This window comes from Desarmillaria tabescens (genome assembly GCF_030435595.1).
Source record: "Desarmillaria tabescens strain CCBAS 213 chromosome Unknown EV420scaffold_21, whole genome shotgun sequence".
Lineage (NCBI taxonomy): Eukaryota > Fungi > Basidiomycota > Agaricomycetes > Agaricales > Physalacriaceae > Desarmillaria > Desarmillaria tabescens.
This window is the reverse complement of record NW_026848320.1, coordinates 249105-275856: the sequence shown is the minus strand read 5'-3', so window position 1 is coordinate 275856 and position 26752 is coordinate 249105. Positions and strand designations below refer to the sequence as shown.

At 48.7% G+C, this 26752-nt stretch overlaps 5 protein-coding genes across 5 annotated transcripts; all 5 read right to left on the bottom strand.

Moving 5' to 3' along the window:
* Positions 1-12652: 12652 nt before the first annotated feature.
* EV420DRAFT_1688767 (major facilitator superfamily domain-containing protein) lies at positions 12653-14533 on the bottom strand (the record flags this gene model as incomplete). The annotated part of the gene is made up of 5 exons (XM_060479313.1): positions 12653-13525; positions 13579-13623; positions 13665-14128; positions 14179-14319; positions 14372-14533. The coding sequence occupies 5 exons, from the start codon at positions 14531-14533 to the stop codon at positions 13141-13143; spliced, it is 1197 nt and encodes a 398-aa protein (XP_060329808.1). The 3' UTR covers positions 12653-13140.
* A 1266-nt stretch (positions 14534-15799) lies between these two features.
* EV420DRAFT_1764877 (major facilitator superfamily domain-containing protein) lies at positions 15800-17468 on the bottom strand (the record flags this gene model as incomplete). Its single annotated transcript, XM_060480798.1, has 4 exons — positions 15800-15821; positions 15879-17057; positions 17110-17250; positions 17304-17468. 3 exons carry the CDS (start codon positions 17466-17468, stop codon positions 15927-15929), a joined length of 1437 nt encoding a protein of 478 aa, XP_060329807.1. The 3' UTR covers positions 15800-15821; positions 15879-15926.
* A 1652-nt stretch (positions 17469-19120) lies between these two features.
* On the bottom strand, positions 19121-20704 carry EV420DRAFT_1621062 (major facilitator superfamily domain-containing protein; the record flags this gene model as incomplete). Its single annotated transcript, XM_060475649.1, has 4 exons — positions 19121-19691; positions 19745-20295; positions 20349-20489; positions 20609-20704. 4 exons carry the CDS (start codon positions 20702-20704, stop codon positions 19121-19123), a joined length of 1359 nt encoding a protein of 452 aa, XP_060329806.1.
* Positions 20705-22241: 1537 nt separating this feature from the next.
* Positions 22242-24738, bottom strand: EV420DRAFT_1764875 (major facilitator superfamily domain-containing protein). Its single transcript, XM_060480797.1, has 6 exons — positions 24559-24738; positions 24092-24503; positions 23898-24038; positions 23294-23844; positions 22668-23240; positions 22242-22615 (listed from the first exon to the last, which is right to left on the bottom strand). Exons 2-5 carry the CDS (start codon positions 24251-24253, stop codon positions 22670-22672), a joined length of 1425 nt encoding a protein of 474 aa, XP_060329805.1. The 5' UTR covers positions 24254-24503; positions 24559-24738; the 3' UTR covers positions 22242-22615; positions 22668-22669.
* A 187-nt stretch (positions 24739-24925) lies between these two features.
* On the bottom strand, positions 24926-26581 carry EV420DRAFT_497919 (uncharacterized protein). Its single transcript, XM_060482383.1, has 6 exons — positions 26222-26581; positions 26037-26159; positions 25931-25978; positions 25841-25879; positions 25705-25781; positions 24926-25642 (listed from the first exon to the last, which is right to left on the bottom strand). Exons 1-6 carry the CDS (start codon positions 26248-26250, stop codon positions 25251-25253), a joined length of 708 nt encoding a protein of 235 aa, XP_060329804.1. The 5' UTR covers positions 26251-26581; the 3' UTR covers positions 24926-25250.
* Positions 26582-26752: the final 171 nt, after the last annotated feature.

Below are 26752 nucleotides of genomic sequence, written 5' to 3'. Positions count from 1 at the left end.
TGTATGTCGGAGCTTCCTGTGCCCGGATTTTAATTTAGCTGTCGAGTCTCCGTCAAGGGGGTTGCGGCCCAGCAAGCCGGTGTAGTAGGGTATCCTGTCGTGGCCGGAGGGATCCATGCACTATTTGGGCCTGTTTGGCAGCGTCAGTAGTCAGATCGTAGCTTCACATCATAGAGAAGACAGAATCACAACCTGATATCATCATCTCTGCTCTCAGTCAGCTCGGGCCATCCCATTGTGGTGACGAGAGCATGATCCGATCCTAAATTTTGCATTTTGCGATTGCGGCACGCGAACCTCGGAAAGTGAAGAAAACACCTGAACACGGTGAAGAAAAAGTCAAAATCATTACCACTGCACAGACCAGGTGGACAATTCATTGTGAAAAGCGACCTGCCTTCATACACGCCTCTGCCATCTAGCTCCGACGAGGACGATCTGTCCTCAACTGCCAGCAGTCTCTCATTGACAAATACAGACGATTTTTTCGGTGTTGCGGACTCCAGACACTGGACACCACCAACCTCGGAACCTCCACAGACTCAGCCACCACAACCAACAGTCCACATCTCACGCCTACACCAAATGTCATCAAAAGATACAGAGTTTTGGTTCGAAGGCGCTGATGGCAAAACGAGCCCAGGAGAATTCATTCGCCAATTCATGAGGGAGATGAAAGGAGGGACAGAACAGGAAAGATTGGACAACTTTGAGTACTATCTGAAGGAGGGAAGCGAAGCAGATGAATGGTTTAGACTGTTGGATGCTGGGAAGAAGAAAAAGTGGGCAGATCTGAAGGCCGAATTCGATGCAAGATTCCCAGGTGTGCAAAGGGCAAAGCCAAGTGTGATAGAGCTCGAGAGAGAGCTCATGGACATGAAACTACCTGACGAGGACGTAGGAGTGAAGAACCTGAACATGGAGGCATACAAGCATGTCGAGTTTGCCAACCGACTACTGGCAAAGGCAAAGGCAGCTGGCATATCAGGTGGAAAGTCAAGTATCTTGGCCATGCGAGATAAGCTGCCGAGGATTCTGAAGGAGAAGGTCAAGGAGTCTCAAGCAGATTGGAAGACATTCACAGACGAGATTGCAGGTGTGGATATGGAGTGGATCTGGAATGAGAGAGAGAGAGAAGGAAAAGGAGAGGAAAGAAAGAGAGAAGAAGCTGAAAGAGGAACTGCTGTGAGGCTTGCAGCAGACACCCACGAGAGGGCTGACAGGTGCCATGGCAAGCACTCAGCTATCATCTCCCAGTACAGGTCGACCAACAAACCCGAGATATGGGCATCCACTGACAGACCACCAAATCCCACCCAATCCCTTTTCCTCCAGTGCCAACCATGGTTCATCATTCCAAAACTGGCCTCAGCTGTCGCCTGATGAGCTCACCATCATATGACAACATATGCAAAAATCAGTCCCACCATTGACAAAAGAGGCTGCAAGCGATTACGTTGCACAGTGTACAGCCTGGGATGCAGCACATGGAGCTTCAGCAACCATTACCTACAACACGCCATACCCTTTAACTCCTGGCACCACCATTCCAGGTAGTGGAGAGTGCTTTCGGTGTGGCCAGGCAATATACCACAGACCATGTCCAGTTGTGAAAGATCGATGGATCCCCTATAAGGAGAGTGAATGGCGACACCTATGTGACCTAGCCATGAAGGGTAAAGGCAGTACAAGCAGTAGCAGGGGTGGAGCACCACATGCATGTTAGACATAGTAGTAGTAGTACAAGACGCACACGGACACGTATTTGATATTTCTTGCCTTTTTCGTTTTGCGATGCACAGCCTCACATCTCAGCTTTTACCAACACGCTGAGATGTGAGTACCTCTACGTATATCCATACTATTAGTTTACTTACCATCTTGCAGTAACGTTCCGTTACATTATCCAGGTATATAATATACAAGCTTTTACCAACACGCTGAGATTAACGTTCCGTTACATTATCCAGTGTTGCTCACTTTCTCTCGAGCCTACTTTCCGTTACCACGTCCGAGCGCCGACCTCGTAACTCCAACAGGTTATGGGCCCCGCTACCAGCATGTCAACGACAACTGCCATAAAGCTAGTCAGCACAACAAAGCTCGCAGATGATGGATCAAACTGGGTAGCGTTTGAAGAAAAACTCACCAACAAGTTTCTGGACAAGGGTCTAGGCCGACACCTACGAGGAACTGCTCGTGTACCCCCTCACCCAGTTGAGCACAAAGGAAAATTTTACCGGTCAACTGACACCACATTTTCGCACCCCCTCTCGGATGATGACCTGGAGAAGCTGGAGGATAAGCTCGAAGAGTATGAGCAGAAAGAGGCAAAGATGCGCACCATCATTTATGAATCCATCTCCGACTCTACCTTCAATGAGATCAAGGGCGAAGCAACAGCTGCTCTCGTCTGGAAAAAGCTCATCGCTGTCATGACTGGCAAGGGCGATCTCGTACGCGAACACCTCCTTACCCGACTCAGCAACATGTCCTGCCCTGATGAAGGCAACATGCGAGAACACCTTGGCGAGATGAAGATCCTCCGTGAACGTATTGAGGGCATGGGCCTGAAAATCGAGGACAATCAGTACACCTCAATGATCCAAAAATCACTCCCACCTTCATATGACCACATCCGCCGCACCCTCTCCGCTGCCAGCAAATTCACTCAAAAGCCCCTCACGTCGGACATCCTTGTTGCAGCACTGCAAGAAGAATGGGATGAAGAAGTAGCATCAAAGGCCACAGCTGAGAATGTGGCGATGTCTGCACAACGACAGAACAAGGGGAAAGGTCAGGGCTCCGGGGGAAAGTCGAAGAAAAAACCAGACAGATCCCACCTTAAATGCACAAACCCGGCATGTGGAAGAACCGGCCATCTCATTGCAGACTGTTGGAGCGAGGGTGGTGGAAAGGAAGGTCAGGGCCCAGCTTCGAAAAAGAACAAGGCTAAAGGAAAAGGGAAGGCGAAGGAGTCAGCATCAGCAGCCATTGACGAAAGTGACGATGAGCACGTTATTGCGGTCGTAGCTGATGACAACGATGACCTAAATGTGGCCTTAATGTGCACATCGGACTACAAGGCCGAGGGCGATGCTCACGTAGCGAGGGGAGAAGAAGTTACAGCAATAGCTGATTGCGGAGCTTCGAAAACATACTCACCCGAACGCTGGAGATTCAAAAATTACTCCAACATTGACCCGAAGCCCATCAAAGCCGCAAATGGAGAAGTCTTCTATGCAGTAGGTAAAGGGGACCTTCAATTACCATTACCTATGGGTGAAGGTCAGAAGCCCACCATTGCGAGATTTCGGAATGCGTACCATGCACCGAAAATGGCATACACCCTCATATCCCTATCACACGTCAGCCGCGCCGGATTTCCCATCCACATTGAACCCACTGACCGTACCATGTATATCCGGACACCACGACCCAACGCTAAGATCATAGCCAAGATCCCCGAAGCTGGAGGCTTATACATCATCTCAACCCCAGGTACACGCCAGACCACGGGAGCAAAACCAGATGTCGCTATGGCGGCAGGTAAGCTCAAGGTGAACATCACTGAGCTACACAATATCTGTGCTCACCGAAGCCATGCCACCCTCCGCCGCATGTATATTGATGGCCATATCGAGGGAATCGAGCTTGATCTGGACTCCAAACCGGAATTTTGCGAGACCTGTGTGAAGGCCAAAGCGAAACGCAAACCATTCCCCAAGCAGGGCCAATATGAGTACGTCGAGAACACCGGCGACAAGGTCGTTGGAGACTTGATGGGCCCGATGTCTGTCGTATCACTTGGAGGAGCACGCTATGCCTGCACATACCGTGACCTACACACTCACGAGTCAAAATCCGAGTACCTATCAAAGAAATCGGGTACCTTTGGATCGTACAAGCGCTATGAAATCTGGATCAAGGTCCAGCGAGGTGTCGAAGTCATAAAGATTCTGGGTACGGATCGAGGGGGAGAATTCCTAAGCGAAGAGTTCACTCAGCACCTCAAATCAAAGGGAACAGAGCGTCACCTTACTGTACATGATTCCCCGCAGTCAAATGGAATTGCCGAACGTTCCAATGGGTATCTGATGGACACGACGAGAGCATTCCTAATCAGTTCAGGATTACCAAAATATCTATGGGCTGAAGCTCACCGGCATGCTGAATGGGTCTACAACCGCACCCCAACGAAAGCAATACCATCAGGGAAAACCCCGTTTGAGATGGCAACCGGCAGAAAGCCCAACATCTCCGGCCTTCGTCCATGGGGATGTCGTTGCTGGGTTCGAGTAAAGGCACCGGAAAAGCTGGGGGAACATGCTATAGAGGCTCGCTTTGTGGGAATTGATACTGAAGCCAAAGGCTGGAGGATTTACTGGCCCGAAAAGCGAAGGGTCACCATTGAACGTGATGTTTACTTCAACAAGGAAGACCTGACTCCAGAACCGTTCGTCGTCGAGGGGGAGGATGAAGATATCGACTCTCCTCAGGCTCCAAAGTCATCTACAGTCCCTCAGCCTACTGAAAATCAACCAGACGAACCAGAAAATCCCACAGAAACTCACCTAGAACGTCCGGAATCTCCACTCACAGACATAGAGTCTGATCCTACCCCTCAGCCAAGCCGACCCAAGCGATCTGCAGCTCCAAAACCAGGCCAGCTCACACTCCCAGACCTACGCAAACGCCCCACCACTGCTGGAATAGCAGCAATCGTGCCCGAAGATGAGTCCGACTCAGATGATGATGAAGAGCCATTGGGCTCCTTGCCGGTAGACTATGCCATGATAGCAGATGTCGAACCAGTGACTATGAAAGAGGCACTGAGCGGTCCTGATGAAGGGGAATGGCGTGAGTCGATGCTTGCAGAAGTGAGGCAGTGTGAGAAGAAGAAGGCATGGAAGGTAATGAAAAGAGAAGACGTTCCCACGAATGCAAACATCGTGGACACGAGGTTCGTTTACCGGGTCAAACGGAATGAGATTGGCGAGCCCGAAAAGGCCAAGTCGCGTTTCGTAGCAAAAGGGTTCACTCAAATTCAAGGTGTCGACTACTTTGACACTTATGCCCCAGTTGTCCGCCTCCCTACTCTCCGCATCCTACTGTCCATGGCTGCCTCTCGCGATGCAACAATTGATCAAGCGGATATCAAAAACGCATACCTGCATGCCAATATCACAGAGGAAATTTACATCAAGTTCCCGAACAGATATGAAGAATTCTTCGAAATTCCAGAACACCTCAAGGGCCAGAACGTCTGCGCCAAGCTACTCAAGTGTCTATATGGCACGAAACAAGCAGGTCGAGGCTGGTACCAGACCCTAAAGTCAACAATGATCTCTCTCGGGTTCACAGTCAGCAACGCAGATGAGGCCGTCTTCTATCGGATCGAGTCAGCGACCAAATATGCCATCGTCGCAGTTGCTACAGATGACTTTACCATCATAGCGAACTCCCAAGAGGAGTCAGACCGATTCAAACGAGAAATTGGCTCTCATTTTGAACTAGTCGATCTCGGGCCTATTCACTGGCTGCTGGGTATGCACATCACTCGGGACTGGAAGAAACACACCATCAGTATTGGGCAACCTGCATACATTGACCAGATTGCGAAACGATTTGGCGTTGAGGAAATGGCCCCATTTGCGACGCCGATGGAAGCAAATCTCGATTTGAACCTAAACTCACCTTCTATATCCACGGAACCAGTTACACCACGCGAGAAGGCACTCTACCGTGAGCTCCTGGGCTCCCTCATGTATGTCGCAGTCGGATCTCGTCCTGAAATCAGTTATTCGGTCTCAGCGCTTTCACAATTTGTGGAGGAACCGCGTTCAACTCACCTGAAGGCCGGATTTCGAGTCCTTCGCTATCTCAAGGGTACACGCGACCAACGGCTCGTAATTGGTGGCCCTGATATCAACCCTAAGGGCTATCACGATGCAGCATATGCTAACCAGCCCGGGCGGAAATCTATGTCCGGATTCGTGCTATTCATGGGTCAGGGTGCTGTCATGTGGACATCAAGGAAACAGCCAATCGTTACCGTCTCCACTGGTGAATCGGAATACGTCGGGCTGACGCCAGCATCAAAGAACATGATCTGGCTGCACAAGCTCCTTTCCGAGCTCTCCACCTTCATCGCAAACCCTTCAATCTATCCATCAAACCCCACTGTTCTCTATTCTGACAGTCAAAATGCCCTCTCTATTGCCAAGGATTCAGTATTCCATGAACGTACAAAGCATATTGGAATCCGTTACCATTTCATCCGGCAAACCGTTGAGCAAGGCCACATTGAGTTGCAGTACTGCCCAACTGACGAGATGATTGCCGACGTCCTCACGAAACCATTGGCTCGCCCAAAGTTCAAAAAGTTTACGGAAGCACTGGGCGTTGTGTGAACGAGCCGCGTACGTCTCGAGGGGGAGTGTTAGACATAGTAGTAGTAGTACAAGACGCACACGGACACGTATTTGATATTTCTTGCCTTTTTCGTTTTGCGATGCACAGCCTCACATCTCAGCTTTTACCAACACGCTGAGATGTGAGTACCTCTACGTATATCCATACTATTAGTTTACTTACCATCTTGCAGTAACGTTCCGTTACATTATCCAGGTATATAATATACAAGCTTTTACCAACACGCTGAGATTAACGTTCCGTTACATTATCCAGTGTTGCTCACTTTCTCTCGAGCCTACTTTCCGTTACCACGTCCGAGCGCCGACCTCGTAACTCCAACAATGCAGTCAACTTCGTGAGTCATTTGGCATGGACTGGCATTTTCGATGAAGAGCAGGGAAAAGAGGAAGGGTCGTCCATCTAGACCACAACCGGACGGCCCACAGCAATTTAGTGGATAAACAAGACAGTCAGTCCCTGATGCAGAAGAGGGCATTGCGGCAGGGGTTCATGGGAGCTCTCACGGAATTTTATACGGACAATAGCAAAGTACAGTGCTCCGGTACACAATCTATTACTGTTGACGTCTACTCCATGGGATATGCACCTGAGATATGCACACCGTTTGAAGCATCTATATGGCTGGGAGAGAGCGAGAAGGGAGTAGCAGTGAAAGCCTTCTTCGATGACAGAGCTATGGTTGTGGCTATGGACACCCAGCTGTTCCACAAACTGAAAGACAAACTAAAAGGATGGTCACAGTCACAGAAGTGCCTATGGGTAGCTAATGGAGATGTTGTAAGATCTGTCGCACAGTGGAATGGACACATAACACTAGGAGGCGTCTCGGTCTTTGGAAACTTCGAAGTCTTCAATAGCAGGGGTGGCTGGGACTTTTTATTTGGAAAACCACTGTTGGAGGCATTCAAGGCAGTGCATGATTACAAAAGGGACACAGTACACATCCCAGTGGAAGGTGGATCAGCCGAGATTCTGAACGAACACAAATCAGAAACGAGAACAAGGAACATTAACGGGGGTGTGGCCAATTCACTTAAAACTCCCCCGGTGAGGCGAGTGCAAATCACCGATGTTGATGAAACAGAAGAAGCTGATATTGTTGAGAGCGTGATCTATGATGAAACACTAGCAGAGATGCCCTTCAGTGCCGAAAGCATGATAGAAGCAAGGTCCGAAAAGAAGGTTGAGTCACCCAGGCTTCTTCAGCGCCGCAGAGAGAGGGAAGAAGCTGAAGATTGGTTACGAGAGGCAAAGAGAGCCGAATGGCATCAATATTGGCACGAGTTTAAGGGAACAGGAAGATGAAGATGGTACAGATGGAGAGCACGATTGAATATGTCCCGCATTGTTCAAGAAACAAGGTGACAGCAGATGGAAGCCAAAATGGCAAGGCGTTCAAGCTCATCAGGGGGAAGTAACGCACCCCCTTTCAGGGAAGCTTGCCATCCTGCCCCAGTTTGCATCATGTCTGACTCACACAACATGGAAGGTGACCTAGGATCTGAAGTTCACGTTGAGGGCCTGTCAAAGAATCCTCTCCACACCAGAAATGAAGGTGCTGATGGCACCTTCAAACCACAATGAGTTGAGGAGGTGTTAAGACAGATAAAAATTGGACCAGACCTGACTGCAACCCAGCACTCAGAGGTTGAAGATCTCCTCAGGTCCTATGCAGACTGTTTCACACTTTCAGTTAGCGAAGTGAGAAGGGTGGATGGAGCTGTACATCGTCTCAACATCCCACAAGATGCATCATTCTCAAAGCAGGTTCATCAATGCCCCCTAACACCACCACAACGACAGTACCTACACGAAAAGATCGACGAGATGCAGGCAGCTGGGATCATCCAACAGTGCAATCCAAGTGATGTCAAATGTGTATCTCTGATAATGCTTGCACAGAAAGCTCATGAGGGAAAGGGGCTATCACTAGAGGAACTTCAGCACAAGGTCAATGATGAATGTCTCGCTGCAGGCTTACCACCAGCATTCAATCTACCACCACGACCTCCCCCATGTGCTGAAACAGACCTACTAAAACCACCGAAATAGCACATATGTCAGAACTACCGAGAGGTTAATAAAGTAACAGAAATCGCACCTATGCCTCAAGGTGACATGTGAGCAAAGCAGCAAGCCGTCAGTGGCCACAGATAGTTGTCCTTGTTTGACTTTGCATCTGGCTTCTATGCTGTCAAGGTTGCAGAGGAATCCCAACCATACACTGCATTCTACGTGGAAGGAAAGGGTTACTTCTGGTATCTGTGCATGCCCTTTGGACTTACCGGGGCCCCTTCAACATTTGCACATCTAACAGCAACAACACTGAGTGATCTCATTGCCGATGGTACAATGGAGCTATTTGTTGATGATGGAGCTGCAGCATCAGATGACTTTGGAATGATGATGGAGAAGATACGACGTCTTCTTACACGAGTTCGAGATACAGGATTATCACTATCAGCCAGCAAGTCCAAATTCTTTGTGACAGAAGGCATTTTTGCAGGAGCAAAAGTCGGACCAGACGGTGTTACAGCTGACCCCGCAAAGCTGACAGCTATCATCAACTGGAAACAGCCTACCGATGCATTGAACCTATCTTCGTTCTTGGGTATTACGGGACACTTTCGAGATCTCATCAGGGGATATGCAAAGATTGAAGGACCTTTGCATGACCTTACAAAGGAGGTCAACATTCCACCCAAATGCTCAAAGTCGGTGTGGCGACGCACCATGGCAAATCACAAGTTAAATGGCCGATGGACAATAGAACATACCAAGGCATTTATCGGCCTGAAGAAAGTGCTAACATTGGAACCAGTACTGAAAAGTCCAAGGTGGGATGGCAGTCATTTTATCGTTACCACAGATGGCTGCAAAGAAGGCTTCGCGGGCGTCCTCACACAATGCTTTCAAACGGTCCTACCCAGTGGGAAAGTTGTCGAAAAGATACATCCTATCGCATTCGCTTCTAAAAGAACATCATCATCAGAGCAGAATTACAAGCCTTTTCTATTGGAGTTCGCTGTGTTGAAGTTCTCCCTCGATAAGTTCTCGGACATCATCTGGGGGTACCCAGTCAAGATAGAGACTGATTGTCAGGCTCTACATGACGTGCTGATTAGCAAAAAAATGAATGCAGCCCACGCCAGGTGGAGAGATGGTATTCTGGCTCATCATATCGTTGATGTTCGACATGTGCCAGGCAAACTAAATGTTGTGGCAGATGGCATGAGCAGAACCTGGGAGGGAGTACCACGAGAATCTGGAGACGGCAGTGAATGGACTGTCAGTGAAGATTGGGAGCACTCACATGGTCTCAGGCATGATCTGTTTACAGTTAATCATCATGAGCCATCAGCGTTGTGGAAGAGATTCCACAACGAGCCAGTATTTCAACAGGTGGTGGAAGCTCTAGAGGACAACCAGATCACAGGAAGTCTACGGACAAAACAGCATGCAAGGCACCGAGCCGTTAACTATGCAATAGAGAATGGAAAGCTCTGGTGCTCAGGCATTGGACCGAGGGCACGACCGAGAGTAGAGTGTGTCACGAGAGAAGAGGCTACTAGCCTAGCTCGCCTTGAACATGAGAAGGGAGGTCACTGGGGAAGAGACTCAGTCAAGATCGCATTGCTCGACAGGATCTGCAGCCCGAAACTAGACGAATCCATTACAAAGGCTATCAAATCATGTTCTCGGTGCAAGAATTTTGGGGGTACTCACCTTCATTCATTACTGCAGCCCATCACAAGAAGGCACCCATTCGAACTGATAGTTGGGGATTATCTCTCACTCTCAAGTGGAAAAGGAGGTTACCATACAATTGGGCTGTACCTCGACACGTTCTCACAACATGCATGGGCATTCAAATATAAAACAGCAGGGAGCACGAAGACCACAAAAGAGGGGCTACACAGCATCTTTCAGGGTTTTCTTCCACCAGAAACTTTCATGACGGATGGCGGGGCACACTTCAAAAACCATGAAGTCAAAGATTTCTGCACAGAGTGGGGCGTAAAGCACCATGTCATCTCAGCATACTCCCCGTGGGTGAACGGACTTGTGGAGGGCACGAATCGTCTCCTGCTGCATGTTCTCAAGCGGTTGTGTGCTCCAGAGCTGGGGGAGGACCTGCCAGAAGGGTATAAATTCGTGGACTTACCAAGATCATGGCCAGATCATCTCGACGAGGCCATTCGTTGCTTGAACTCACGAATCCTGCTGGCACTGAAATACACACCAAAAGAGCTTCTATTGGGGATGATGGTAAATACAGCATCCACAACACTAGAAAATTCATCATCAGTGCTTCGCAAAGATGATGCACAATGCCATCTGGCTTTTGTAGCCCAGCAGCAGCTTGATGGCTATGATAGCATCGTGCGACACGCTATCAAGCGCAAAACAACGTTCAACGCCAGAGTCCTTGCTCGTCATCCAAGGGAGGTTGTCTTCAAGAAGGGTCAGCTCGTCCAGGTTTACAGAAGTGACATGGACTACACCTTCAGAATGGAAAAGAAACTAATTCCCAAGTGGTCAGCGCCACTCCGTGTGCGAGAGCGAATCGTAAACTCATACTGGCTTGAAACCCTTGATGGAAAGACATTGGAGGGTGAATTCAGCTCTCGGCGTTTGCGTAGTTTCATCCCCAGAGAAGGTACTAGATTGGCAGCACAACAGGCAGAGTTGGAAAGCCGACTCCAGAGAGAAGAGCAACAAGAGAGGGCAACTGGCACAGATGTGGATGTAGAGGAGCAGCCTGCTGACGAGTGAGCATCGAGGACGCTGCTCGTTCTTTGACGGGGGCACATGTAGTAGGGTATCCTGTCATGGCCGGAGGGATCCATGCGCTATTTGGGCCTGTTTGGCAGCGTCAGTAGTCAGATCGTAGCTTTGCATCGTAGAGAAGACAGAATCACAACCTGATATCATCATCTCTGCTCTCAGTCAGCTCGGGCCATCCCACTGGCACATCGGGTTGGTCGGTCGGTCGGTCCAAAAGGTCCTTAAAAATTTTTTGCCCCCCTCTTGTAAAATAGCATCCAGAGACCCTAGACACTGCTGGAGGTGTTTATTTCAGCTGATATATGATATTCATGACTTAACATGGCTAAAAAAGCGCCGGAAAAGCGGTCAAAATGATGTTGAAGGCTCAAAACGCCAAGGGCATGCTGCCGGATATCGGCAGGATTACTGAGAATGGAGTTACCAGCTGTAAAAATATTTGGTCAAGTTCGACGGATCCAAAATTGGAAGGGTCTGTCATGTACAGTAGGACGGTGTTGTTGCTAGCAGACAAAAATCATATACTATCAGCATTTAGATCGAGGATGAGAGAACTAAGTATGCGGAAAGCTCGCACTGGCGGATGACTCCGACACGGAGTGATTACATAATGTTTCCTTTGTGGGTATGTTTTTTCCACGGCGGTCGGTCGGTCGGTCCATCGAGGCCTTAAAAAAATTTTCGACCCGATATGATTTTTTCGGTTTTTGCGACCCCCTTGGTCTCCGTCGTAGAGATGATGGTCACAGGTCACGGGACGTGACAGAACGCGTTGCTGCTTCTTAGACTCCTTGTAAGCATGCCTCGAGTCAGTCCGTGTTAATGCCACGACCAGGTAACGGATCTTATGGCTACGTATTGACAGAACATCTGGGAAAATCTAGATGCCTGCGATCCTGCGAATGGACGGTCCTCCACGCTTCACCTTGGAAGCGGGAAGTAAAGAAATTGGATGGACTGAGGTCAAACCGGTCTGGAGCAGTCGAACAAGGGTTGGAATTATCACTTTCTTATAAAGTCTAGTGCTGGAGGTTAGAAATGTAGGGCAACAGCGTTAGCCAAAATTGGCACGAATCACTGCAGCATCTTGACGAACAGAGTCAGCCTTCGGATCTGTTATAGAGTGTGATATCGAACAGACCACATACGAGGACACAAGCGACAAGCAATGGAGGCTACGTTAGTCACCACAGGGACGTTCAAGTTGTTGGTGGCCCCGACCTGAACGTAGTTATGATCGCCACCCCTGTGCGATGCCGTTCTGCGAACGGCACCTGATTCAGGTATTCCATCAGACGAGCGTGAAACAACAACGAATGACCCTGTCGATTGAAACAACCACGCACCGTTTGCAGCTAGGCCAAGGACTTGATTTCGAAAAGTACGGTGACTGACCTTGGCAAGAGCAAGAGCCAAGAATTCAAATGTTCAGCTTGAGGAGAATTGTGCTACCGACATTTGCCAATTTTCCAGATGTAGACAATGCGCGTCGCTAACATTTTGCATCACTCGGGATCCCTCCGAGTGGTACACACAATATAAGCAAGATATAGGTATTCATGCATAAGTTATTCACAAGGCAGTTAAGAAGTGCGATCAGTTTACTGCAGCGGACGACCAAAGCGGCGGCTCCCTTTGAAGAAAGATCGCTGGGTCATACATATTGCTTTCTGAATAGTCATTGATCAGCAGCGATGAGTGAAAATAAATGAAAGGAAACACCTTACCATCACAGCAGATACATAAATGACGGGGCCAAATCTCCATCCATCCCTTTAACCTCCTGTCCCAGCATCTTCCTCTTCTTCCGATTCATCCGCACGAAATATCCCAAACATAATGCAGACCCAACAAGCATCCCAACGCTACATACCACCATCACCTTGGTCCCAAGCACGTACCTGGGCGCCGTGCTCAAGTCCCCCAGCAACCACGTTGACAAAATTCCTCCGAGGCACGACACCATAAACATGATAGCGTTGCAGTCGCACGACGAACGTGCGGCGCCGAATTAATGGAGTTCCACGTTGCCAACGTCGGAGTGATGGCGTACACACCCGGTATAATCAAAAAGAGGCTACCATACCGGGTGTTTGCCGACGACGAGGTGAGAAACATGATAAATCCTATCAAGGTCATGATGGAAGTCACAATACAGACAAGGCCTCGAATAGGAAATCTGTCACATAGGTAAGCTGTGATCATTGACAACGCAAAGGCGGCAGCAAATGGCGGCACACTCATGAGCTGGGAGCGAGCAGCAGTGTATCCCAAGCTCTGGACAATTGATGGCGTAAAGCTACAAATAAGGTTAGAACAGTTCTAAAAGCGGGACGGGAGAGGAATACGTACAAGGCCAAGCCAAAAAGGACGGCACCCTCAAAGAAGAATATGACACTAATGATCCAGACGTGCGGCGCGACTAATGCCTTTCTCACTTCTCTCCACTCAACTGCTCCCCTCCTGACTCAGCGATCTGACTCGCTACATATTCGCGTTCAGCCGGACGCAAAAACCTCACAGCCATAGCATCTCTAGGCAGAAGAAAGTAGCCTATCAGGCCACAAGCGACGCTGAACGCGCCTTCGAGGATGAATATCCATCGCCATCCTGCGCGTCCACCTATGCCGTCCATGCGTATAATACCATAGGCTAGGATCCCTGAGAACGCCCCTGAGAGTGAGGCAGACGCGAAAAATGCTGATACACGGGTGACCATCTTGGCACGGGGGTAGAAATGTGTCAAGTATAATACCACCCCCGGGATAACGCCACCTTCAAAGACCCCAAGGAAGAATCGACAGACAAGGAGGCCTCCATAGCTCGTCACCACTCCTTGGAGGACGGTGATCACACCCCAACTGATGAGTAAGGTGGGAAGGAGATAGTTCGGTCCAATAACCTGAGTGGGTTGCCAATAAGCTCGAGAACGGTAGTTATTAATTGACATACTCGGAGTAACAGATTTGAAGGTAGCTCAGCTGCAATATTCGGAATATAAGTGACCGTCAATGCCATGCAGTACTGCTTGTTTGACATTTGGAGGTCGTGTTGAAGGCCAGCGATACGTGCATTGCCAATGTTTGTTCTATCCTATGGTGGGTTTCAGTCATTCCAGATATTGAAAAGATCATGAACGGCATACGAGGAACGACAGGAAGTAAAATATTGTTATGACCGGTAGTAGAAATAGGTCGAGCTTGAGCCATACCCTTTTTGCCGACGATGCATCGAATTCGATACTGAGATGGCTCTTTTCGCTGTAGCTCCGGTTTGGATCGTGGCTGTCCTGAAGAAAGTCTGTCATGATTGTCAAAGAGGCGAATATGAGCAATTAAGGTAGATACAGATACCAGCGCATCTTAACGTGTGACACTAATGCCACCATCATCACGAGATGATAAGTAAAGGGAGAAAGAAGCACCTAACGAGAATCGGTCATGATTGATAGAGATAACGAACCTAAGCATATATATATATATACCCAGTGACCAATCGTAAGGTCCTGAGACGAAAAATCCCACTATACTGCTGGTTAGCAACGTTGGCGGTATCCTAACATACGACAATGGGAATCACACTGAACGATTAAAATGAAGCAAACCTTAAATTCTTCTCCCGTTCACTATACGGCTCCTTCTATCCTCTGTTGATAACATTCCCAAATGAAGCCCAACGGTCTCCGAGGCCGCGGTAACGTGTTAGAGAGAATATTTTCTTATCAGAAAAACCATTCAGTGTCGCGTGAGGAAGCCATATCCCCAGCAATGAGAGTGAGAACACCGGTTCAAACGTGATCATGGTGGAATGTCTGAAATGCCGGCTAATGCTTTTGGATATTCTTTCTCACGCGGCACACCATGGGTTATGATCCAGCCTTCTGTTCTGCCACTGCCAGTGCGATTAAGTGAAGTATTATTGATGTGTCAATGACAGTGATCATATACACGCGTTCAATCATGTCAAACACCCACATTATCATTGGTGCGCATGCAGATTTCCGTTCTTTGCCAGCGGCAATACCAGGCCCTTGAGTATATGTTTGTTAATGGAGAAAGAATGAGGATTTTGAGAGAGCGTACTTTTGGAAGAAGCCACAAAAGTGCGGGTCTTACACGAACTTGAGGTCTGGGACTATCGTGATAGCTGAAGCACAATTACTCTCAAGACGCGACATGCATGCGGCTGCTTGCTCGAAATACTAGAATAATATTGCGTGACTCCCTCCCAGCCTGAGCACAAGACCGGAGCTGTTGATGCCTTCTGGCATAAAGAAGACAGCCTTTTGCAACGAGTTACCATGAGTGGATGGCCAAGACCGTTCGGTGAGATTAGGAAGAAAGGAAAAGAGTCGTGTGACTCGAGACGGTAATTTGCATAGAACGTATCATTGAAGACGCGTATCCACCGCTCGCATAAGTCGAAGCAGGTCTGGTGAATAGTCGTGATATGATAAAGATACGGTACATAGGAGGAGACTGGACACTGACAATAGATCAGTATATAAGTCAAAATTTGCTGTAGGAATCTCTTACAATATTAGCGGTGCCAAAGGTGCCATGCTTTGAAGGAAAGCTTATTCGATACATTTCTACCTGAACGGTGGTCGATCATCAGCGCACAGCGTGTATGAATAGAGGAAAACGTCTTACTATCATAACAGATATGTAAATGACGGAGCCAAATCTCCATCCATCCCTTTAACCTCTTGTCCCAGCATCTTCCTCTTCCTCCGATTCATCCACACGAAATACCCTATGCATAACACAGACCCCATAAGCATACAGGCACTGAATGCTACCATCACCTTGGTCCCAAGCACGTACTTGGGCGCAGGGCTCAAGCTCCCCAGCAACTACGTCGATAAAAGTCCTCCAGCGCTCGTCACCATAAACCCGACAGCGATTGCTGTCGCACGACGAACGTGTGGCGCCGAGTTGGTAGAGTTCCAGGACCCCAATGTCGGAGTAGCGGTGTACACAGCAGGTATGGTCAAAAAAGAGGCTACCATATCGGGTGTCTGCCGACGATGAGGTGAGAAACATGATAAATCCTATCAAGGACATGATGGAGGTGACAATACAAACAAGGTCTCGGATAGGGAGCTTGTCACATAGGTACGCGGTCGTCATTGAGAATGCAAAGGCGGCAGCAAACGGTGGCACACTCATGAGCTGGGCGCGAGCAGCAGTGTATCCTAAGCTCTGGACAATCGATGGTGCAAAGCTACGAACGATGTTAACACAGTCCAAAAGATGAGATGGAAAATGGAACACTTGCAAGGCCAAGCCAAAAAGAATGGCGCCCGCAAAGAATAATAAGATGCTAATGATCCAAACATGCGGTGCGACTAATGCCTTCCTCACTTCTCTCCACTCAAACTTCTCCCCTCCAGACTCAGCAACCTGACGTGCCACGTATTCGCGTTCAGCCGGACGCAAAAACCTCACAGCCATAGCATCTCTAGGCAAAATAAAGTGGCTTATTAGGCCAAAAGCGATGGTGAATGCACCTTCGAGGATGAATATCCATCGCCACCCTGCGCGTCCACCTATGCCATCCATGCGTATAATACCATAGGCAAGGATTCCCGAGAATGCTCCGGAGAGTGAGGCAGAAGTAAAGAAAGCCGATACGCGGGTCGTCATCTTGACACGAGGGTAGAAATACGTCAAGTATAAAACTACCCCGGGAAACGCGCCGCCTTCGCACAGCCCGAGAATGAACCGACAGGCAAGGAGGCCGCCATAGCTCGTAACTACTCCTTGGAGGGTGGTAGCTGTACCCCAACTGATCAATAAAGCGGGAAGGAGATAGTTCGGTCCAATAACCTGAATAGGTACCAGTAAGCTCGCGAACGGTGGAAGAGATTTATCGACATACTCGGAGTAAAAGATTGGAGGATAGTTCAGCAGAAATATTCGAAATGTAAGTAAGTGTCAATGCAATGCTGTACTGCCTGTCGGTTATTTGGAGATCACGTTGAAGGCCAGCAATACGCGTATTGCCGATGTTCGTTCTGTCCTGTCGCGGACTTCAGTCATTCCAGAAATCGAGAAGATAAATGGACAACATACCAGGTAGGACAACAAGTGGATTGTTGCTATGACCGGTAGTAGAAACAGGTCGAGCTTGAGCCATACCCTACTTGCCTTGAATGACGAATCGAGTTCAATAGTGTGACGGATCTTCTCGCTATCGCTGCGATTTGAATCGTGGCTGTCCTGAAGAGAGTCAGCCATGATTGTTAGATAACGGATATGAACAATGTAATATATATACCCAGGGACCAATCGTAAGGTCATGAGATGCAAAATTCCATAATCCAGAAGGAGCGGGTAATGAACCAGAGATGTATGATGCTTGTCTTCTTCCGAATCGGAGTTAGCGACCTTCGCCGCAGTATCCTAGAATACGATGATCAGAACCAAACTGGACGATAAGAAAAATGAAGTAAACTTTAAAAAGCCATCGCATGCAATACGGCATCCTTTATCCTCCATTGATGATGACCTGGAATAGAGCCCAATGGTCTTCGAGGCCAGGACAACGTGCTAGACGAAGATAATTTTGCCTCAAGGGCATTCCCTATCGCGTGAGCAGGCTACGTCCCCAATGATGTTCATGGTCAACAAGTAACGGTGGAGTGCGTATTTGGAACCGAAGCCATCACGATGCTTTTTGATATATTCTTACACAAAGCATTTGATTCCAGAGAGAACATCACTTCGTGTAGCAGACTCATGTTCCAGCTACCGCTCTTTCATCCTCACCTGAATAGAAGAGTTTAGTAGATCAGATAGGATGTCCCATACCGAACGGTCTGGGTATCTATAAAAGGCAGCGCACTAGACACCGAGGACCTGGCTGAGAAATGAGGCAGGACCCAGCGTTTTAGAGGGAAGCGTGGAAGTTCCGACGTCCAGTTCCCTCATGGCAATTGCCGGCATACCGGCCCGTGCGCATGAAGGAACTTCCGCAGAACCATTGAGATGGAGACCTAGATGCTTTAGGTGATCACCATGTTCGGCGACGACGACTAGACCTGTATGCCCGCGATGCTCATTGGTGTGGCATGTAAATAAAACTACATGTCGAGTCAAGACAGCGTTGAGCAGCCAAAACGAAGCCATACCGGCTTATTCAAACGAGGATCCTAGCTGCTTCGTTCTTGTGAAATAGTCAAGCTCCCACAGTAGCAGAGAATAACTTAGAAGAGATCAATACAAGGTCACACCAGTATCAACGGCATCAGACACTGAACATGTACATTGGGTATAGCATCAAGCACCAGCACTGAGACCTGCAGCATCTTGAACCAAAGTCAACCTTCAGACCTTCATCAGAAACAATGGGAAACAATATATGATATTGGAACTAACCGTATGCGAGCCCATGAACGACGAGCAAAGGCCACCACCATATTCACCACGGGGACCTCGTTGGCAGCGTTAGTCTCAGGAATAAGGATGTATCCTCCTGTGCGATGGCATTCCGCAGAACAACAGCTGATTCAGCTATCCCGTCACATGAGAGCGAAGAAAGCCTCTCGGCCTGCAGTCGAGCCAAGAAATCTAGTTCGAAAAGCACGGCGACTAACCTCGCCGAGACCGGAAGAAAGGTTCAGCTGGACGAGTCTTTGCGCTGGCGGTGGTTTATGATACATTGGGCCTTCATAGTACTCGGCATCACTGAGGATTCCCCGATTGACACGCATAAGAACAAAATATAAACATTTATTTGCATAGCATCTAAAATTGTGATCAGTCTACAGCAGTACGCGACTGATAAAGCAGCTTACCTTCACAAGAAGGTTCGTTTCAAGTATACACATTACTACTTGCAAACGATGATCAATGTTCATTGCATATGAATGAAGGGAAACACCTTACCATCATAGCAAATACATAAACGACGGGGCCAAATCCCCATCCATCCCTTTGACCTCCCGTCCTAGGATCTTCCTCTTCCTCTGGTTCATCCACACAAAATACCACAAGCACAATGCCGACCCAACAGCCATCCCACCACTGAATGCCACCATTACCCTGGTCCCGAGCACGTACTTGGGCGCAGTACTCAGACTACCCAGCAACCACGTCGACAAAATTCCCCCGGCACACCCCATCATGAACCCAATAGCAATTGCCGTAGCGCGGCGAACATGTGGCGCCGAGTTGATCGAGTTCCACGTTGACAACGTCGGAGCAGAGGTATACACGCCAGGGATCGACAGAAAGAGACTGCCATACCGAGTATTTGCCGACGACGAGGTAAGGAATATAACGAATCCTATCAGAGCGATGATAGAGGTGAAGACACAGACAAGACCTCGGATATGGAACCTGTCGCATAGGTACGCGGTCGTCATTGACAACGCAAAAGCGGCAGCAAACGGTGGCACACTCATGAGCTGGGAGCGAGCAGCAGTATATCCCAGGCTCTGGACAATCGATGGTGTAAAGCTACGAATATGGTTAGCACAGTGCAAAAACAGGACGTGAAAGGGAATGCGTACTAAGCCAGGCCAAGGAGGAGGGCACCCGAAAAGAAGAATTGAACACCAAGGATCCAAACATGTGGTGCGACGAATGCTTTCCTCACCTCTCTCCATTCGAACTGCTCTCCTCCAGACTCAACAACCTGACTAGCGACATATTCGCGTTCAGCTGGACGCAAAAATCTCGCTGCCATAGCATCTCGAGGCGTAAGGAAATAGCTCATTACTCCACAAGCGACTGTGAATGCGCCTTCGAGGATGAATATCCATCGCCACCCTGCGCGTCCTCCTACGCCGTCCATGCGTATAATACCATACGCAAGGATTCCCGAAAATGCTCCTGAGAGTGAAGCAGATGCGAAAAATGCCGATACACGGGTGGTCATCTTGGCACGTGGGTAGAAATGCGTGAGGTACAGCACCAATCCTGGGAAGACGCCGCCTTCGAACAGCCCGATGAAGAACCGACAGGCAAGAAGGCCGCCATAGCTCGTCACCACTCCTTGAAGGGTGGTGACCACGCCCCAGGTGGTCAGTAAGGTCGGGAGGAGATAGTTTGGACCAATGACCTGAATGGTTGCCAATAAGCTCAAAGATATTGGAAAGATGTGTATTGACCTACTCGAAGTAACAGATTTGAGGGTAGCTCAGAAGCGATATACGGAACGTAAGTGACGGTCAACGCAATGCTATACTGCTTGTTTGTCATTTGGAGGTCGCTTTGAAGGCCAGCAACGCGCGCATTGCCGATGTTCGTTCTGTCCTATGAGGGACTTCAGTGATTCAAGGAATCGGATAAGATAATAGCGGATGTACCAGGAATGACAAGAAAAAAAACATGGCTATTACTGGTAGCAAGAATAAATCCAGCTTGAGCCATACCCTCCTTGCCGACGGTGCATCGAGTTCAACACTGTGATGGCTCTTTCCGCTCTCAGGGCCCTTTGAATCGTTGCTGTCCTGAAGGGAATCGATCATGATTCTTAGAACGAGCGGACATAAATAACGAAGTATATATACTCAGCGCGGCCTGGCGGCCGCTTTATAGATACTCGCGGAACTCGTACCCGTATATAAAGCCTGGTACCCAGAGCGGGGGGTATACTGGTAGGGTCCGAAAGTTTTTGTGGGCCCCAAGGGCCTCTGTATTTGGTCATAAATTGAAGCTATATGCATTTTAAGATATCTGGAGTACATACCAAAATGTCGATCCCTAGAGAGGACGAGAAAACGTGCTGATTTTAATGGTAAAATGGCAGGGCGACGAGATTTCCTCCCTATAAAATTTCAAGAGGAGTCTCAAAATGGCCTATATCCCAGTATACCCCCGCCCTGGGTTCCAGGCTAGGCCTAGCGTATGACCAATGATATGGTCACGGGATGAAACTACCAAGGGAAGAGAGAAAGCACTAGAGACGTCCGATACGATCGTGCAGGAACGATGGTACAGAGAATGAAACCGTCCTGTGATGCCTGCCCTCTCCTAGCCAGATAGAAAGTGTACCTCTATCGCCACCAATCAAGAAGCTTAGGTGAGGAATTGTGAATATCTTGAGAATATGATCATGAGAATCCAGGTCGAGGGCAAGAAAAAGTGAAACGAACCTGGAAATAAACTATGCAGTTTTTATTGTATTGATGCAATAATAGATACAGGTCCCTCGCCGATGATAGCGAACCATGAGTAAAGCGGTCTTCAGCCGCGCCTGGTAGAGCATTTTCACGTCCAGAGCAGCTTGTAACGCGTGGGCGGCGATATCTACGACGACGAGAACAGCAATATGGTGGTAAACGGTCAAAACGTAAAACGCGAGATAAAAGGTTGTGCATGTTTGGAACGGAAGGTACTGGAGTTTCTTTTAGATATTCCTTGCCACGCCATACTCCGACCATCCGGATCTTAACCTTTCTTTTACCGAAAAACCCAGTGTTCTGGTGGTTAAATCATGAATGCATGATGGTTGGCCCAACGCTGATATTTTGATTTCATACCCAATAGATCGACTTTAGTACAGAGCCAGCCTATTGTCCATAAGATATATTTAGTAAGGAGCCGCACGAGACGTTCGACTTCTTGATTTTACAGCTTTCCCCCCGTCCGTCCCCCCCTTTTCCTCTGCCTCTAAATTCCGTCCTGACTCTGCTATATTCTCGTCATGGATAGCCTCCTCTTTCACCTTCGCCATGATCTTCCGAGCTGTTACCCGTTCTCTTCTTCACCACACCCACAGCAGTTACCGGTACCAGTATCTCCTCCGCCTTGAACGTCGTGACCTCAGCATCCTCCAGACCTGCAGGAGAATCTACTGCCACCTCTCTGATGATACAGGGGGAGCGACAAGCGCGCTCTCCCCCGTCCCACCTATTTTCGTCTTCAAAGCTCTCAAGGCTCGCGAGTTTGACTTTCCAGTCGTATACACACTTTCATACATCCGCTTCATGTGTCGAATCCGATGAGCATCCAGCTTCGCCAGTCCCATAGACTCCCGTATGTGGGTACAAATATCTTGAGGATCAGCGGATACGGTGTTCTGCAGCTCGAAGATTTGCCTCTCCATAATACCTAGATGAGCATCCATGTTGACGCTTCGCTCATCAATGTTTCACAGCCTCCTTTCCAGATTGACTATCTGGTGCGGTGAAAGAGTGATAGATTGAATTCTCCCTGAAATAGACACGTGTGGTGCCGAATTGGTAGAGTTCCAGGACCCCAATGTCGGATTGGCGCTGTACACAGCAGGTCTAGTCAAAAAGAAGCTCCCATACCGGGTGTCTGCCGACGACGAGGTGAGAAACATGATAAATCCTATCAAGGACATGATGGAGGTGACAATACAAACAAGGCCTCTGATCAGGAACTTGTCACATAGGTAACATACGCATTACTACCTGCAAGTGGTGATCAATGATCATCGCATATGAACAGAGGGAAACACTTTACCATCATAGCAAATACATAAACGACGGGGCCAAATCCCCATCCATTCCTTTAACTTCCCGTCCCAGCATCTGCCTCTTCCTTCGATTCATCCACACGAAATACCCCAAGCATAATGCCGACCCGACAGCCATCCCACCACTGAACCCCACCATTACCCTGGTCCCGAGCACGTACTTGGGCGCAGTGCTCAAACTACCAAGCAACCACGTCGACAAAATTCCTCCAGCACTCGTCATCATGAACCCAATAGCAATTGCCGTAGCGCGGCGAACATGCGGTGCTGAATTCGCCGCGTTCCAGGTGGACAAGGTCGGGGCGGAGGTATACGCACCAGGGATCGACAGAAAGAGGCTACCATACCGGGCGTTTGCCGACGACGAGGTAAGGAATATAACGAATCCTATCAGGGCGATAATGGAGGTGACAACACAGACAAGACCTCGGATATGGAACCTGTCGCATAGGTACGCGGTCGTCATTGACAACGCAAAAGCGGCAGCAAACGGTGGCACACTCATGAGCTGGGAGCGAGCAGCAGTATATCCCAAGCTCTGGACAATTGATGGCGTGAAGCTACAAATGAGGTTAGAACAGTGCAAAAACAGGACGTGAAAGGGAATGCGTACTAAGCTAGGCCAAAGAGGAGGGCACCCGAAAAGAAGAATACAACGCCGAGGATCCAAACATGTGGCGCGACGAATGCCTTCCTGACCTCTCTCCATTCGAACTGCTCTCCTCCAGGCTCAACAACCTGACTAGCGACATATTCGCGTTCAGTTGGACGCAAAAATCTCGCTGCCATAGCATCTCGAGGCATAAGAAAATAACTCATTATGCCCCAAGCGACTGTGAATGCGCCTTCGAGGATAAATATCCATCGCCACCCTGCGCGCCCTCCTACGCCATCCATGCGTATAATACCATACGCAAGGATTCCCGAAAATGCTCCTGAGAGTGAGGCGGATGCGAAAAATGCCGATACACGGGTGGTCATCTTGGCACGTGGGTAGAAATGCGTGAGGTACAGCACCAATCCTGGGAAGACGCCGCCTTCGAACAGCCCGATGAAGAACCGACAGGCAAGGAGGCCACTATAGCTCGTCACCACTCCTTGAAGGGTGGTGACCACGCCCCAGATGGTCAATAAGGTCGGGAGGAGATAGTTTGGACCAACGACCTGAATGGTTGTCAATAAGCTCAAACATATCGGTAAGATGTACATCGACCTACTCGAAGCAACAGATTTGAAGGTAACTCAGCGGCGATATACGGAACGTAAGTGACGGTCAACGCAATGCTATACTGCTTGTTTGTCATTTGGAGGTCGCTTTGAAGGCCAGCAACGCGCGCATTGCCGATGTTCGTTCTGTCCTATGACGGACGTCAGTGATTTAAGAAATCAGATAAGGTAATGGCAGACATACGAGGAATGACAAAAAATAGAACATTGCTATTACAGGTAGCAGGAATAAATCCAGCTTGAGCCATACCCTCCTTGCTAATGGTGCATCGAGTTCAACACTGTAATGGCTCTTTTCGCTGTCAGGGCCCTTTGAATTGTTGCTATCCTGAAGGGAATCGATCATGATTGTTAGATTGGGGCAGACATAAATAACGAAGTATATATACCCAGCGCGGCCTAGCGTATGACCAATGGTATGGTCACGGGATGATATACCAAGAGAAAGAGAAGCATTAGAGACGTCCGATAGGATCGTGCAGGAACAATGGTACAGAGAATGAAACCGTCCTGTGATGCCTGCCCTCTCCTAGCCAGATAGAAAGTGTACCTCTACCGCCGCCAGTCAGGAAGTCTGGCTGCGGAATTACGAATATCTTGAGAATGTGATCATGAGAATCCAGGTTGAGCACGAGAAAAAATGAAACGAACCTCGAAATAAACTATGCCGTTTTTATTATATTGACGCAATAATAAACACAGGTCCCTCGCCGAGGACAGCGAACCATGAGTAGAGCTGCACCGACGGTCTTCAGCCGCGCCTGGTAGAGCATTTTCACGTCAAGAGTAGCTTGTATACGCGTGGGACGGCGACATCTACGACGGCGAGAATGAGAATATGGTGGTAAACTGGTCAAAACGTAAAACGCGAGATGAAAAGGTTGTGCATGTTTGGAACGGAAGATACTGGAGTTTCTTTTAGATATTCGTTCCCACGCCCTAGCCTTAGCTGATCTTAACCTTCCTTTGCCCTGTTCTAAAGGAAAAACCCGTGTTCTGGTGGTTAAATCATGATGGTCGGCCTAACGTTGAACTAATATTGCAATTTCATACTCAAAAGATCGACTTTAGTACAGGGCCAGCCTATAGTCTATAAGACATCTACAAGTTAGTAAGGAGCCGCACGAGACGCTCGGCTTCTGGATTTTACAGCTTTCCCCCCATCCGTCCCCCCCTTTTCCTCTGCCTCTAAATTCCGTCCTGACTCTGCTATATTCTCGTCATGGATAGCCTCCTCTTTCACCTTCGCCATGATCTTCCGAGCTGTGTTACCCGTTCTCTTCTTCACCACACCCACAGCAGTTACCGGTACCAGTATCTCCTCCGCCTTGAACGTCGTGATCTCAGCATCCTCCAGACCTGCAGGAGAATCTATTGCCACCTCTTCTGATGATACAGGGTGGAGCGACAAGCGCGCTCTCCCCCGTCCGACCTATCTTCGTCTTCAAAGCTCTCAAGGCTCGCGAGTTTGACTTTCCAGTCGTATACACACTTGCATACATCCGCTTCATGTGGCGAATCCGGTACGCATCCAGCTTCGCCAGTCCCATAGACTCTCGTATGTCGTTACGAATATCTTGAAGACCGGCGGATACGGTGTTCTGCAGCTCGAAGATTTGTCGCTCCATAATACCCAGATGAGCTTCCATGTTGACGCATCGTTCCTCGACGTTTCGTAGCCTCCTTTCCAGATTGACTATCTGGTGTGGTAAAGGAGTGATAGATTGTATTCTCCCTAAACATAGACGCCGTATATCAGAATGCAACTCAAAATGAACATGAACCTGGAAAATTCACCTATGAAGAGAGATTCATCATTGGCAAGCGCGTTCGTTGCATTTTGGAAGAGGGCAGTGGCAATTTGGTCAGGACTCCTGAAAGAATAGGATTGAGCTTCGAGGGCAACAATCAAAGTCACTGCGCGACGACGCACAATCCACCATATATCTGGGTCTGTGGCTGTCCTCTGGAGCTGTAATATGCAGTTAGCTTGAGGACTGACAAAGATATCGGTACAACTCACCTATCACCTTGCACCTCCTCTAAGGATATTCCTTCATCGATACTCATCCTTCAAAGTACCACTGCATCAACACATTTTCGCAGAACCCAAAACTAGAAGTACATACAAACTAGGCTGGGACTGCAGGCTGACCTTTCCTCTAAAAGCGGTGGCGAATTCATTGCCGACGCCCAGTCCTAGCATTTCACGGCGCATATCCTGACTTGCAGAGTTCATCGTAAAGTCGTCACTAGATGTCGTTTACAAAGATGGTCAGCTTCTGGTATTGCACGTCAAGAAGACAAAGCATACTCGTCAAATGCATCGGATTGCGAGTTCATCTTTGTGGAACGTAGGAGGGCAGGTAGTCGTATCTATCAAAAAAGTGTGCGTGCGTATATCATGAATGGCGGTATGAACACTTTTATACCGTACCGAACCATCGAGCGCATTGTCCTCGAGTACAATAGCATATCAAGTGGATCCTCCAATGCAGGTATCCTCGCTGTTTCGCCACCCAAAAGTATAGCAGCTCTCCATAATTGCATGAAAGCTCCATAACGATAGATTTTGTCAGCGTATGAACATCTTTTGTCCTTCTCGGCCGCCCTCAAGCGCTTGATGCCTAACCTCCCAATTCGGCCATGTATCTGGAAATCTCGCATTGTTCTACGTATGTCGGTTAACATGAAGATCCTGGGAAAACGAGAACAATAAGAGACGATCAACGAGAACCATAGCGACAAGATGGAAGTGTGTGTCAAAGCCAGGCGCCCAGTACCCAGAGAGCGAGCAGTCCCCAAGAGGCCCGGAAGCATTACAGCCTCTATTGTCTAAGGCGCT

Bases quoted from the DNA above. Each gene is read 5' to 3' on its own strand.
- EV420DRAFT_497919 (XM_060482383.1), bottom strand. From the start codon at position 26,250: ATGAACTCGCAATCCGATGCATTTGACGA. The intron at 25,880-25,930 runs GTGAGTTGTACC...TGCATATTACAG, and splicing joins GAGGAGGTGCAAGGTGATAG to CTCCAGAGGACAGCCACAGA. The intron at 25,782-25,840 runs GTGCGTCGTCGC...CTATTCTTTCAG, and splicing joins ACCCAGATATATGGTGGATT to GAGTCCTGACCAAATTGCCA.
- EV420DRAFT_1764875 (XM_060480797.1), bottom strand. From the start codon at position 24,253: ATGATCGATTCCCTTCAGGATAGCAACAATTCAAAGGGCCCTGACAGC. The intron at 24,039-24,091 runs GTATGTCTGCCA...CGTCCGTCATAG, and splicing joins TCTATTTTTTGTCATTCCTC to GACAGAACGAACATCGGCAA. The intron at 23,845-23,897 runs GTAGGTCGATGT...ACAACCATTCAG, and splicing joins CTTCAAATCTGTTGCTTCGA to GTCGTTGGTCCAAACTATCT.